The sequence below is a fragment of the Microtus oregoni genome, unplaced genomic scaffold (genome assembly GCF_018167655.1).
Source record: "Microtus oregoni isolate MIOR12 unplaced genomic scaffold, Mior012 000026F_ref0000081, whole genome shotgun sequence".
NCBI lineage: Eukaryota > Metazoa > Chordata > Mammalia > Rodentia > Cricetidae > Microtus > Microtus oregoni.
The window spans coordinates 21,268,945-21,283,854 of NW_024543085.1; the positions used below are offsets into that span (position 1 = coordinate 21,268,945).

Below are 14,910 nucleotides of genomic sequence, written 5' to 3' on the forward strand. Positions count from 1 at the left end.
TCTCCTCAAGGCTCAGGGAATCATGCCAAAGAAGAAATAGAAAAGCTGTAAAAGCCAGTGGCGGGAGGGGGCAGGTGGAAGATGCTAAGGATCTAAGATCTAATAGACACTCAGGACTGACACACATGAACTCAGACTGTGACAGCATACACAAGACCTATAGAAGTTCAAGCCAGAAAGAATCTCAGCGTTTAGGGGAGGAACTGGACATGGGACCCATCCATAACCAGGAACTATCTTCAATTTGCCAAAGGAAAAATGAGTTTTCTCCAGTAATCTCACTAGATATACTAACCGCACTTAAGGACAGTCCTATGTCCAGAAGTAAGTGAGCAATACAAAACAAACTCAGACTTTTTGACTCATGTTGCTTTATCTTTACCCACCCCCACCCCCCGGACATGCTGGCCTTCTGCTTACATATTATGGTTCCTGATTTTGTGTTTTAAGAATTTTGTGTGTGTATACGTCTATGGGTGTGTGTGTGTGTTTAGTTATGGCTTCTTTGTTTTGTTTGTTTGTGTGTGTGTATACGTCTATGTGTGTGTGTGTGTTTAGTTATGGCTTCTTTGTTTTGTTTCTTTGTTTTCCAAGAGAGAAAAAGAAAGTCTGTGCAGTTGGGTGTGTGGGGAGTATCTGGGAGAAGTTAAGGAAGGGAAAATATAATCAAAATATATTTTACTTTTTTTTTTCAGAAAAACACTCCATAAATTAATAAACACTGCTGAATAAAAAAGCCATTTAATTAACAACTAAATATTTGTTATTCTATATAAGACTACTAAAATATTTTATATAAGACTACTGAAAATACAAAAGATATATGATCCACATAACATAAATTTCAATAGTTTATTAGCCGGTATGAAATGGAATAGCTTCTAGTTTAGTGAAAGAAGCAGGAAGTGGAATATACTATTTGTTTAAAGAGATACATTTATCCAGAAATGGGGAACATCAGCACCTAAACAATTCTGCCATGTCTACATAACACTCCTCTCAGCATACAGAGACTCACTCAGACAAGCATTTGCTCAAAGCCAAGGAACCATATACTCGCATGTGGAAACACAGCAGAGCTCTTTCAACAAGGTGGTTGAAAGGATTCTTCTGTAGACAGGTGAAACTTAGCCACCAGCATTTTACAAATGGGAGCCAAGAAAGTGTGGTACTCAAGTGCAGTAGCCTTATACTATACTTCCCTGAAAACATTGGACAACAAGGCATTTTAAACATGTACACAAGAAGGCATAAATAACAATAAAATGTCTTCCTATACAAAAGAACTGAAGTTGAAGTATAGTGGAAATGGGCCCAACACTCTGACAATTGTAAAGCATCTTCTGATAACCTCAGAGAGAGTTGTAACTTTCTTCTAAAACTATAAAATCCCACACGCACCACACTGAATGATAGCACTAGACAGTGTCTTCTGCAACTGTGGTGTCAAAAATCTGGTAGCAAATTCGCTGCTCTGTTCCGATGGTGACGTTGTAGGACTTGATGAGGCACTCCAACCAAGGGTATGTATCTACAGACCAAAGGAAATCTCATTTACCAATTAAAGTCACACGGACCTACCTGAGCTCTTTTCCCAGCCACAGATCAAAGTGACTGAGTTTATAAAACACCAGACAACAGAGATGGTCAAACATCTTACACTTCTTCCCATGCTCTTTATGGGCCTCCCTGGCTTTTCCTTGATGAGCCATGAGGACACGGAACCTGAACTTCAGCCTAAGCTAAGCATTACACATCACCTGCCCTGCAGGAAGCAGGTACAGACTCCTCCATCCTGGCAGCAATGGTGCCATCTCCACATTTTGAGAGCAAGTCAGACTCATTTCTAACATCATCAGAAGGCACAGGACGGTTTGAATGACACCCGGTACAGTCCTCAAGCCTGGCCAGTGTAACTGGTGACTTCTGTGCGTTGCTGGTAGAACTGTACATTGTAAAATATCTTAAAAACTAACTTGCCTGTATATATCAAAAGTTACCAGACCCAGAGACTTTTCATTTTGGAAAAGTTTTACCCATGGTCATTCCAATAGCAAACACAATTAAAACTGAAAGCAAATATATCCAAATTAAACTTTTTCCCAAATGAGCAAAAATCCCCTTCTCTTGGGAACGGGTGCTACAGTACGGACTGATAGAACATACCCTCAGCCAGAGCAACTCTAACAGTCACATCAGCAACAGAGAAGCCCGCAGAGGGAATATTTGCTGCTGAGAACAATTACTAGAAGAATCAAGCTTCTTAATACAATTTAGATCTGCAGCTTCCAAGAGGAGAAATCCCTGGCCACAGAAGGACATGGTGCCAGCCGTAACTGGTAAAATGTCATCTAGGCAGAAGCATGTTGACTAGCCAGTGCTGATACAGAAAAAACTGAAGTTCATAAACTTTGAAAAGTAAAAACTGAAAATTCTGAAGTCCACTAACACTAAGAAAACCATCAATGAGTCCAACAAGATATATGCAGCTTAATTTTAGGACATGTTTCATGTAGAAATTGTATCCTTTAGGTATAATTGCAGGCTTAATGTTTGTATGCTGTGTGTATAAACTCAGAGTCAAGTGTGCTGGGACCAAAACTTATGCTTTAAAATGTATTTGAAAGTATTTTAAAATTCCTTTATATTTGTCTCAGCTACTATTTCATCAAAAGATGGGAACAGTTACCATTTGTAACCTAGTAATTCACAGGGACTTGCGATTTGCTTACTTCCAGTCTACAGGTTAGAAACGTGCTAGGTGTTTCTCCATGAGAAAGAAAAGGGAGACATCTTTTGAATATTGCCTACCAATTTTTATTCCTGGAGGACATATCATATTCATGATTGTTTCTAGACTTCTCTGAAGGTCGTCATCAGTGAGAACTTCTGATGCTGGGATCTTGAAAAAGTTCTCCTAAAAGTGAAAAACAAAGGAGATATCTATCATTTGAAAACGCTGGGGCTGGAGAGATGGCTCAGGGATAAAGGTACTCGCTACTCCTGCAGAGGACCCCGGTCAGAGTCACAGCACCACACAGTGAGCACAGCTGAAGTTTATTCCAGGGGAGCGGATGTCTTCTAATCCATAGGGAGCACACATACACATGGCGAACAGACAAACATGTAGGCAGAACATTTATACAATAAAAATAAAAAAATAAAGGCAAAGCTTCAATGTACAGAATTTCAATATCTACTTTGCAAAAATGATATATTATAAACATCAGTCAATAGGGCTGTGGAAGGCATAAACTGGAATGCTGGTCTAATCTAAGACCTGATTCACTGCTGGAACTGTCAAACAGCTTTGAGATGAGCACAGTAAGATCATGCAGTGAGGCTGATGTGATGATACTTTTATACGCTGGAAAGTAAATCTATTAAGTATAAAAGGGTATAACATAAAGATGACATTTACTTAGTTTCTTCCCCTTCCACTTTAAGTTTCAGAAGAGATTTTTTGTGCTGTGCTAGCGATTCTATCTTCAGCACACAAGGCACGCAGCAGCTTCCCAGTAAATATTCATTTAGTAAGTGACTGGGTGAACTGTGGAAACCAGAAAAAAATTCTCTTAACCTCAACTCGGACTGTCTTCCAATTTATGGCAGTTAAAACAAAAACAATATCCCCCCACACACACACACCCACAAAAAAAAAAAGAACCACAGAACAGAAAACAAAAAAACAAAAACAAAACCTCTAATTCCAACAAACAGTTGTTCTTCCTCCTAGCTTTTATTATTTCATGTCTATGAGAGCCAGTGATTTGACTGTGCCCACTGGAACTATGGGCTACTGTGGAACACCTAAGAAGGTCATCTGAGGTTGAAGACTTTGGGACATGCAGCATCAGTCCAAGCTCAGGAAGAGAGCCATCAGTCATGTGCACAGTCAGTTGTGAAAGAACAGATGTGAAGAAATCACATCGGGGCCTAGGTTAAGCTTCAAGATTCCATGTACACTGTTACACACAGTGCAGGGGAATGACAGTTCCTGCTTATAGGGACAGGAAGATCTTGTAACTGATCACAGCTAAGGGTGGCCTCAAGGAATTGCCAAAGGACAATGACGAGTGTTAGAAACGACAGCAGTCTTACAGGTTTCTCTACAGCTTACACAACAATACTGTTTGTTTATCAAGTAACTTCATTTAGCTTCCAACCACACAGCTTAGGAAGCACGGTCAGATGACTACAGTGTGGCTAGATATCTGCTTTCTTGTTTAGCTATGCAATTTCTGCATGACAGGGACAATGATTCTCTGATTTTGATTTCTCAACTTTATATTTAAAAACTAAGGTTTATAATAAAAAAATCAACAAATGCTTTTGTAGTATGATCGGGCATTTCTTGGGTATATTCCCAGGAGTGGTATTGCTGGATCCTGGGATAGGTTGATCCCGAATTTCCTGAGAAACCACCACACTGATTTCCAAAGTGTTTGCATTCCCACCAGCAATGGATTTGCATTTCCCTGATCGCTAAGGAGGTTGAGCATGACCTAAGTGTTTTTTGGCCATTTGAACTTCTTTAGTTGAGAATTCTCTGTTCAGTTCAGCACCCCATTTTTTAATTGGGTTAATTAGCATTTTAAAGTCTAGCATTTGTTCAACTATGTTCATAGCAGCATTATTTGTAATAGCCAGAACCTGGAAACAACCTAGATGCCCCTCAATGGAAGAATGGATAAAGAAAGTGTGGAATATATACGCATTAGAGTACTACTCAGTGGTAAAAAACAATGACATCTTGAATTTCGCATGCAAATGGATGGAAATAGAAAACACTATCCTGAGTGAGGTAACCCAGACCCAAAAAGATGAACATGGGATGTACTCACTCATTAGTGGATTTTAGCCATAAATAAAGGACATTGAGCCTATAATTCATGATCCTAGAGACACTAAATAGGAAGGTGAACCCAAAGAAAAACATGTAGTTATCCTCCTGGATACTGGAAGTAGACAAGATTGCCAGGCAAAAATTGAGAGCTTGGGGGCGGGGGTGGGGCAGGGGTAAGGGGAGATGGGGAGAGAGAAATGAGAAGGGGAGGATGGGGAATGCTTGGGGGAATGGGACGGTTAGGATGGAGGAAGAGTAGATATGGGAGCAGGGAAGTATATACCTTAATTAAGGGAGCCATTTTAGGGTTGGCAAGAGACTGGAAGGGTTCCCAGGTGTCCAAGGAGATGTCCCCAGCTTGCTTCTTGAGCAGCTGAGGAGAGGGCACCTGAACTGAGCCTATCCTATAGCCACACTGATGAATATCTTACATATCACCATAGAACCTTCATCTGGCTATGGATGGAGATAGAGACAGAGACCCACATTGGAGCACTGGACTGAGCTCCCAAGGTCCAAATGAGGAGCAGAAGGAGGGAGAACATGAGCAGGGAAGTCAGGACTGCGAGGGGTGCACCCACCCACTGTGACGGTGGGGTTGATCAAATGGGAACTCACCAAGGACAGCTGGACTGGGACTGATGGAGCATGTGATCAAACCGGACTCTCTCAACATGACTGACAAGGAGGGTTGACTGAGAAGCCAAAAACAATGGCACTGGGTTTTGATTCTACTGCATGTACTGGCTTTGTGGGAGCCTAGTCTGTTTGGATGCTCACCTTCCTAGACCTGGATGGAGGGAGGAGGACCTTGGACTTCCCACAGGGCAGGGAACCCTGACTGCTCTTTGGACTGGAGAAGGAAGGGGAGGGGGAAGTGGGAGGGAAATGGGAAGAGGGGAGAAGGTGAAAAATTGTAATAATAATAATTAAAAAAAATTAAAAAACATAAAAAAATAAAAAAAGCAAAAGCAAAAGACATAAAATATTAGATTTATGTTGCTATGTTCTATGTATATACTTTAAGTTATTTTAAGTCCTTTAGAGAACAAAATATAGAGGAACTGAATTTTAGGCTTCAAAAGTTCTCAATAAGTTTCAATGAAGTAAAACTAAGAAGCATGAATACATTAAAAATTTAAATATAAATTATGAATGAAATATCTTTACCAGTTCCGTTACTTACAGAATCCTTGAGGTAAGCATCCAGTACTCCTGTTCCATCATCCAGCGTGAAAGTCATAACAAACACATACTGTAGAGGCACAATGCCCAGGACTAGTGAGGGAAAAAAGCACAATATACAAGGCAGTTAGATAACTTTATAAAGTTTATCTTTATAAAGTTGAAAGTGGTTTATTCTAGCATGTAGCTGCAAGTGACATTTACTAAGAATATTTACAACAGAAGGAAACATAGGGACTTCCTTGTCTAGTATCAATTTATTAAAGTCATGCACCAGTTTATACAGTTAGCAACTTAATCCTAATAATTGACAGACAGTACAAAAAGTAATAAAATGCAACATATTCCATGCTGCTCATATGAAAAGTAAAGCTACAGAATGTTCTAAAAAGCAACAGGCAGTTCAGTATTTTTAAAAGTTTATCCATCTTTGTATTATGAGTATGGAGTATCTCTTAATTTTTAAGAGATGCTATTTGGTTGAAAGAACAAAACTCATAATTTGGGATTCCATAATTGGCTAAGACAAAGAAAAATGAATGAATTAGATACACCAAATCACAAGAAAGTTTACCACTAAGGTGAACATCCTTTTTACAAAAGTTGAAGATACTGTATAGATGCATGCAGTCCAAATTCCAATAGGAAAATTAATTAAACAGGCAAAGTCACGAGAATAAAATAGGTTCAGACAAAATTTTAGTATTCAAGAGCAATAAGACAGGAACAGAAGTTGGGTGGTGGTGGAGCATGCCTTTAAACCCAGCATTTGGGAGGCAGAAGCTGGCAGATCTCTGTGTGTTCAAGGCCAGCCTGGTCTACAAAGCTAGTTTCAGGACAGCCAGAGCTACAGAACTGTTATACAGAGAAGCCCTGTCTCAACCTCCCCTCTTCTCAAAAAACCAAAAAACAAAAGATAGAAAGAAAGGAAGGAAGAAAGAAGGAGGGAGGGAGGGAAGGAGGGAGGGAGGGAGGGAGGGAGGGAGGGAGAGAAAGGAGGGGGGAGGAAGGGAGGGAGGGAGAAAAGGGGGGGGAGGAAGGAAAAGGCAGGAACAGATTTGGGGCTTCAAAAGATCCTAAGAGGTTACACTGAACTAAGACCAAGAAGGGTGAACTTAAAAACTATGCCAAGGATGGGGGGGGGGGGGCTGCAGAGATGGCTCAGTGGTTAAGAGCAGTATCTGCTCTTCCAGAGGTCCTGAGTTCAATTCCTGACAACCACATGGTGGCTCACAACCATCTGTAATGAGGTCTGGTGCCCTCTTCTGGCCTGCAGACGTACACACAGAATATTGTATGCATAATAAATAAATAAATATTTTTTTTAAAAAAAAACTATGCCAAGGAACACAGCATGGCACTACTAAGTCCAAAGTAACATGGGATCTCACTGGATTGGAGAGTATAACGTATCCAAAATACAAAGTTAGATTTAAAAAGAAAAGAAATTAACCCACCTACAAAACACATGTTCAGGCATGCGCGCACACACACACACACACACACACACACACACACACACACATATTTATATACCAAAATTTCTGGCTACTAGAAAGAAGCTAAATGATTAGTTTCACAGAAACAATCATTTTTGTCATATTCTGGTTGCCCAAATTTATAACAGCTGTCAATATCTGTGAAGAATAAACTCTGAGAAAAGACTGGCAAAGTGGAATGATTCCTGAGAAGGAGAAACAATGGGAAAGTGACAAAGGAAGGGAGATTACCAGCTTGAAAATACAGACATAATGCAGGCACAGTAGATACTGCTCTCCTGCCAAGTTCCTTCTTATAGCAGACAGAACATGGTCCATGTCGGCTGTACATAGCAGACTTGGCCTCAACATTAAGAACTGTCTAAAGTTAATGGAACAGTTTTAAGTGCATGCCTTAGAATGCAAGCTGTGCCATGCTCCTGGAAGCTATAAACAAAGGCTAGGTGATTGTTATTTGTGCACGAGATAAAGACTGTTTTGTCCTGGCTAAAGACTTGGGAGGAAAATAACAGCCATCTCAATACTTTTTCCCATGCTAAGATAAAAGTGTTAGAAAGATTTCCCTAGGACTTGTATTTGGGACCAATGATTAAATGGAAAACAAATGATCAAGTATTGAAATATGATTATGGTCACAATGCTTAAAAATAGTCATATACATTTTGTGGTGGCTTAAAAGAAAATGGCCCCCAAAAGGAATGGCACTACTGGGAGGTGAGGCTTTGTTGAAGTGCGTCAATGTTGGTGCGGCCATTGAGGTCTCCTATATTCAAGCTAACTCCCAGTGAGAGAGGGCACCTCCTGTTGTCTTCTGATCAAGATGCAGCCAGCTTGGTGTCTGCCTATCACCAAGCTCCCTGCCATGATGATAATGGATTGAACTTCTGAAATGTAAGCCTCTACTCAATGAAATGTTTCCCTTCTAAGAGTTGTCATGGTCACGGTATCTCTTCACAGCGATAGAAACCCAACTAAGACACATTTTAAGTACGTAGTCCTCATTTTTCAATATAATTATTGTAAACAGATTTCAATTTAGAAAAATTAGACTAGTTCCATCAAAAATATCCATAAATGCTAAAGAACAAATTGGTCAAATGACAAAGAGAACTGAAATTATAAAACACAAAACTCAGAAATTGAGCTAACCTTCTGCCACAGAGGAAGGATTCCATAGTTCTTTATTAAGAAGGTTTGGTATAGGTTTCAAGTTTGAACACTGTTTACATCTGAAATGAATAAGTGAAAAAATAGTAAATACATAAATATAATCAAATTCATTCAGTTATTACATATTGTTCAAGTCAGACACTTTCAAAAAGTCAGTTATTAAACAGAAAAGGGCAAACACTATACTGTAATGTGCTTATTTCCAAAGAGAATTATGATTAACTGTCCACACAAAAGCAACAGAAGATACGATGGGTGTGGTAACGTGAATGAGAAAGGCCTCAGGGGTGATTTATGTGAATTTTTGGATCCCAGTTTGTGGGCTGTTTAGGAAGGATTAGAGATGTAACCTTGTTGGAAGAGGAGTATCGCTGGGGTCAAAAGTCCATACCAGGACCAGTTGCTCTTACACCAGCTTGCAGGCAGGATGTAAGCAAGCTCAGCTACTGCTTCAGTGCCAAGCCTGCTCCCTGCTCCCATGTAAGCAAGCTCAGCTACTGCTTCAGTGCCAAGCCTGCTCCATGCTCCATGCTCCCATTGTGATGTCATGGACTCACCCTCTAAACTGTAAGCAACTTCAATTCAATGCTTTCTTTTAAAGTACCAAAACAATAACCAAGACAATGGGCTTCAGAATAATTTGAGAATCAGGAATTGGACTCTAGACAAAATTAATTTGGTTGTGAATTTTCTTGTTAAAACAAGAAGACAAGGGAGAAAAGTTGAAGGAACTCTGAATGTATAGCTCTATTAGCAATGTCTGGTGGACACAGCCTTACAAAACAATAAAAAATCATTCTGAATGAACAGTGAGAACAAGTTAGATTTTAGGGAAATTAATATTTTTAGTAAGCATATATTCAGAGATGTATAATTTATGACACCAGATAGTTACTGTTTGAAATATAAAATTGAACACTGTTTAGTATAATTTGCTCTCCTTATATATTAATATATTTTTAAGGGTGAGTAATTCAACTTTATTATGATCAAATGTTTATAAAATATAGTAAGAAAATATGCTTAAAAGTAAATTCAACAATGCTTTTCATTTATGTATTTGGGAAAACAGGTGACTATTTTCAGGTTTATCATTTAATCATCAAATATATAAATACTTTTTTATTAACAGCAATAATAAAAAGATAATGGAGTGAGAATTATTTACTAATATTAGACAATCATAAAGCAAGTTAATGGCTAATTGCTGCTTTCCTGACTAAGACTGGCAATGCGTACTGTGCTAGTAAGACGAGAGGGAAAGCAGGAAGGAAAAGGAGCAAGATCACAAACAAGAAACAAAGTTTAAACTGTGGACTTATTCACAGAAGCACAGAATACGGTGGGTTTTGATATTTCAATTGAGTAGTATATAAAAATTGCAGAAGATAAAAAGATATGAAGGCACTGGGTACTTCAGAGGAAAAACAGCTACTAATTTATTTTACTTCATTGCTGAAGGTTTTCATCCACTGTGTATTAAACAAAACCAAGGACAAAGCCTACTGGTCCCTGTAAGGACCACAATAGAGTAGTAGGTATGGCAACGGCAGGAAGTAATTTTATAACAAAAATCAAAATTTAGTTTCATTAGTAATAATGAATAGCAAATGTTACACATTAAGAGAAGGACAGGAAGAAGGGAATGGAAGATGGGATGACAAGATCTACCCAGGCTGCTGAACAAGGCTTTTAGAAGCAGAGCATTTCCAGGGTGACTGTTTCACCACAAGTATAGGTGCTTTCCTTCATGCTCCTTTCAGGGCAGAATCTACAGACCCCATACTCTCTGCCAGTTTTCAGTGGCAGAAACTCTGCAACATGCTGGCTCAGCAGTTGTTGAATTCACTGGGTTTTCAACTCTAAACTAACCCTTTGGTTAGCATCTAAATTCTGTGACCTAGGAAGATCATCTTCAAAGTCTTATACCCATGGTGCATTGCCATGCATACACACTGTGTATGTGTGTGTTCTAGAATAGAAATATACAAGAAAAACTTAGTATGGATGCTCTTGAACTCACAACAGGGTTGCCTCAATACATTTAACCTACTGAATAGAGAGCTCAGCACATGGTTGCTAACCTTAATGATCCTGCTGTCCACTGAAAGTTTGGATTTGCTATTTCTCTCTAACATATAATATTGTACCACACACCACTCTTCTAGAGATCAAAACTCAAAGGCCTGAATCTGTACTTCATTTATACACAATCGTAGCTCAGGAACTGTTTCTAACTATACTAATAACCTCCTGAAAAGACAGCAGCCCAGGGAATAAACGGTGAAGACACAGCTGGAATCCCGGTCTCTAGCTGAATGCGTACCCATAATGATAGACATTCCCCTGTATGAAGAACGGCGCTGAGAGGTCTAGGAGCTCCAGGTCCTCGGGGCCGGACTTCACGGGAATCACACTGTGAAACTTGCTTGATAGTTTAGAGACTTCACAGAACCTTCCTCCTTTAAAAGAACAAACTCTTCAATAACACAAATATAATCAGAGCAAGGCATGGGAGATAGACAACACGGGAGCTACAGCAAATACTACAAAGAATTTCACAGAAAACGGAGTTACAAATCAGATGAAAACATAAACTTGTCAGGATGAAAAAACAACTATTACTTAAAAATTAGATTTAAAAACCAGGAAATAAAAAAAAGTACAATTCTATTCTTTTAAAGTTGTCATTATCATGGCTTTTCAAGGCTCTTTTCCTTGACTTAGGTATTAGCAGAGGATTTTCAGTCCACTTTACAAAACAACAGTGACATCCAGAGGCCAAGACTGTAACAGCCGCCCATGAGCAATCAGCCTTTCTACTAAATCATTGTTCATTTAGATCTGCTCAGACACAACACGATTACAGGCAGGAATCCAACAAGGTAGATAAATGCAAATTTTATTCATAATCTGAAAATGCAATTCAGGTGAATGTGTTTGCTTATACATATTTGAATCTAGCTAATGTAGTGTTTTGAAAAATTTAAATTAACAGTAGGTGTCCATAACTTATAGTTAAAGAGTGATTAATGTGCAAAACAACACTTTAAAAACCTAATAACAAGTCTCTCACCTTCTATCAAAATTAGGCATTCACTTGAAAGAGGGAGAATGTCATCACTTTTCACAAAATGAACAGCAACCTGACGTCCTCCTTGGCCTTTAGTGGACCAGACTTTTGAGTCATACAGTGACGTATCTTGCAGCTTGGTATTTAGAGCTTTACTTGAAGCATCTTGTAAAATTTTATCCAAACTGTCCTCATATGGAACTTCTTGCCTAAAAACATTGATAATGAAGTATCAGAAAACAATAGATGGATATGCCCAAAATTCCAATTTAATAAAGTACTAAAGTTAAAAAACAAAAACAAAAACCCTTAGGAGCTGCTCGATGATTAAAAGCACTTGCTATTCTCGCATATACCCAAGTTTATTTCCCAGCACCCACATGGAGTTACACAACCACCCATAATTCCTGTCCTGAATTCTGTGGGCATCGGGCATACACATGGTGCACAGACACACATGCAGGTACAACACTAAAACCCACAAAATAAGCAAATACAGAACAAAATTAAAACACTATTTTACATAAAGACTAAATCAGCTAAGCTTTCTTAAACTCAGAAGACAATCCACTTCACAGATTTAATGGATTTTACTCAATAGGTATTTGACATTCTATGGCTAGGTAAATCTTTACCATAAACAGACTTAGACTGCATCGGTGTTGGCAAACACATGCATGGAGCATGTGTAGAAGTCAGAGGACAATTTCCTACCACGTGGGCACTCAAGTCATCAGGCTTGGCAGCAGACACAGTTACCTGCTGCCCTAGCTCCTTAGCCCAGGACTGGTTTAGAGTTCAAGCTTATAGTCATTCCCAGTACCAATCTGCTGTCTTATCCCATCAGCTCTATCTTCATTCCAGTTAATTCCACTGCCACAGGGCGCCTACTTTAAAACAGTGTTAACTTTACTATTGTTAATAACAAGTCATATAAGTCACGTGAGTTCTCATGGAGTAGAAATGGCATGGCTCGGAATCAAAAGGTTTAAGTCCGTGTTCCGATTCTGTCCCCAGCTATGTGTAATGCAAGGCTGTCTTACATTCTCTAAGATGCTTTTATTCAAGATCATGTGGGTAAAAAACAGACTCCTTGAGTTTTATGAAATGGGATTTAAGGATTGAATTTCTCTGAAAACATAATAATCTCGGATTTTGTAAGGTAAACCACACATACATTATTATGTGGACATTGTGCAGGTGTGTTTTTACAAGACAGTACACTAGAGTTTCGGCTTCATGAATGCTGGTCCAGTATGCATGTTCATGCAGTAACTGTATTTCCCAAAATATCATTTTCTATGTTTCAAGGAAAGATGGTACATTATATTGAAAGGACTAATAGGAGATAAAGTTTATGATCTAAACATGTTTTGAGATGAATACTGTTAAGTTCCAAACCTGGGACAAATGGCTGAGGTGCCCATTTAACATCAAAGCTAGACCTGGCAGCCAGGTTTTCCCAGTATCCCTCAGTCCCTACCTGTTACATACCCTTCCCTCTAGCCCTCTACCCTGAACTCTCCAGCCCAGGGCTGTCCTTCCTTGGAGGCTCTTCCCTATTTAATCTAGACATTTTGCTCACTTTCCCTTTTTGAACCTTTGGCCTGCAGGCGGCAGCAGCTGATGTCCTCCCCTCTCCCTTCACCTCCCCATGACTCACAGGGCTCAGTCTGGTCATCCCATGAGGGACTCTGCTAGATATCCCTTCCTCTGTGCTCTCCCACATACCTGTAGTAAACATTGTCCTCCACAGTACCGAGAGCAGTCATGTCCTTTCCTTTTTATTTCTTTTTTTCATTCAAATATGTATTAATAAGATTATAAAAGGTCCCACAATTTTACATATCCACATAATAACTGTTTAGAATGAAGATACCACACTTAACTACATTACCATTATTAAACATAACAGAAAATTTTCAGTTGTGTGTATTAAACCTACGAAAATTTGAATTTCAAGCCTGGAAATAACCACTATTTCAAGCTAGGCAATGGTGGCACACACCCTTAATCATAGCACTTGGGAGGCAGAGGCAGGTGGATCTCTGTGAGTTTGAGGCCAGCCTGGTCCACAAGAGCTAGTTTCAGAGCGGACTTTAAAGCTACAGAGAAACCATGTCTCAAAAAACTGAAAAGAAAAGAAAAAAAGAATGACTCAAAAGGATTTTCTTTGTAGAAACTCAGTACTTTCCCTTCAAATCATCAGCATTTTTTAAAATACTACAAATCAAATCATGATGTGCTCATTTTAATACTTAAACCCTCTCTGTCTCTCTCTGTCTCTTTCTCTCTCTCTCTCTCTCTTTCTCTCTCTCTCTCACACACACACACACACAAACGGGCATACATATATACAAACAACAAACAATATGGCATGATTTTTTTTTTAAATTTTGGGAAATACTTACAATGAATGACATTTAGGACAAAAAAGTTTAACAGACTGGAAAAGTCTTCTGGGCATATATGATCTCAGTTTTGCACGGATTCGAAATTGTTGAGGAGCTTTTTGCTTCAAAATGGCACAAATTGGTGTTTTCGTTAAATACTGGTGATCTGTAAGTACTGTAAAGAATTTTTTACATTCAATCAGAATAAATAATGTATGGGCGTCTTAACTGTGTTTGGCTAAGCAAAGACATATTATAAAATCAATCTCAGCTACAGTTACTAGATATGCACCTAAGGCCCACAGACAGTGCCAGGCACAGAACAGACACCCCGCAGACTTACAGAATAGCTGTGGGCCACTGGAGCACGTGGAATCTAATTATATACTGCATGCTTACATCTTTATACCTTTAAATATTATGTTTTATGTATTTTTATATAGAACTAATAGAAATTTCTAGTAACTTCTAATTTATGCAAAACAGGAAGGTTTATTTCAACAAGAAAATAAATGTTAAACTTTGCAAAATGTGAAACAGTTCAGTGCCCACCTTGGAGACAACTCGCTAGGCAACAGCTTACATTCCAATTTACAGTTCATCAAACAAATGCTAACAAAACACATTCACTAAAAATTATCTGCCATACAGGCTCTTGTCCTGGGTATCTCAAATTCAAGACTTTATTGAACTTTCCTTCATTTAAGAGTTAGAATGTGAGAACGGAACTGGTCATTAGGGGAA

At 38.9% G+C, this 14,910-nt stretch overlaps 1 protein-coding gene across 3 annotated transcripts in view; it reads right to left on the minus strand.

Annotated features, from left to right (window-relative positions):
* Positions 1–814: 814 nt before the first annotated feature.
* The window catches only part of Pot1 (protection of telomeres 1), a 64,786-nt gene continuing 50,690 nt past the window's right edge, over positions 815–14,910 (minus strand). For 2 of the 3 annotated variants that reach the window (XM_041675590.1, XM_041675589.1), the window contains 7 exons: positions 14,185–14,341; positions 11,777–11,982; positions 11,027–11,162; positions 8,680–8,759; positions 6,033–6,124; positions 2,812–2,917; positions 815–1,531 (listed from right to left, as the gene is read on the minus strand). In XM_041675590.1, coding sequence (XP_041531524.1) covers positions 1,419–1,531; positions 2,812–2,917; positions 6,033–6,124; positions 8,680–8,759; positions 11,027–11,162; positions 11,777–11,982; positions 14,185–14,341 — 890 coding nt within the window. In that variant the 3' untranslated portion in view covers positions 815–1,418. The remainder of the gene's footprint in view (positions 1,532–2,811; positions 2,918–6,032; positions 6,125–8,679; positions 8,760–11,026; positions 11,163–11,776; positions 11,983–14,184; positions 14,342–14,910) is intronic. The other variant, XM_041675591.1, reaches the window with a different exon arrangement.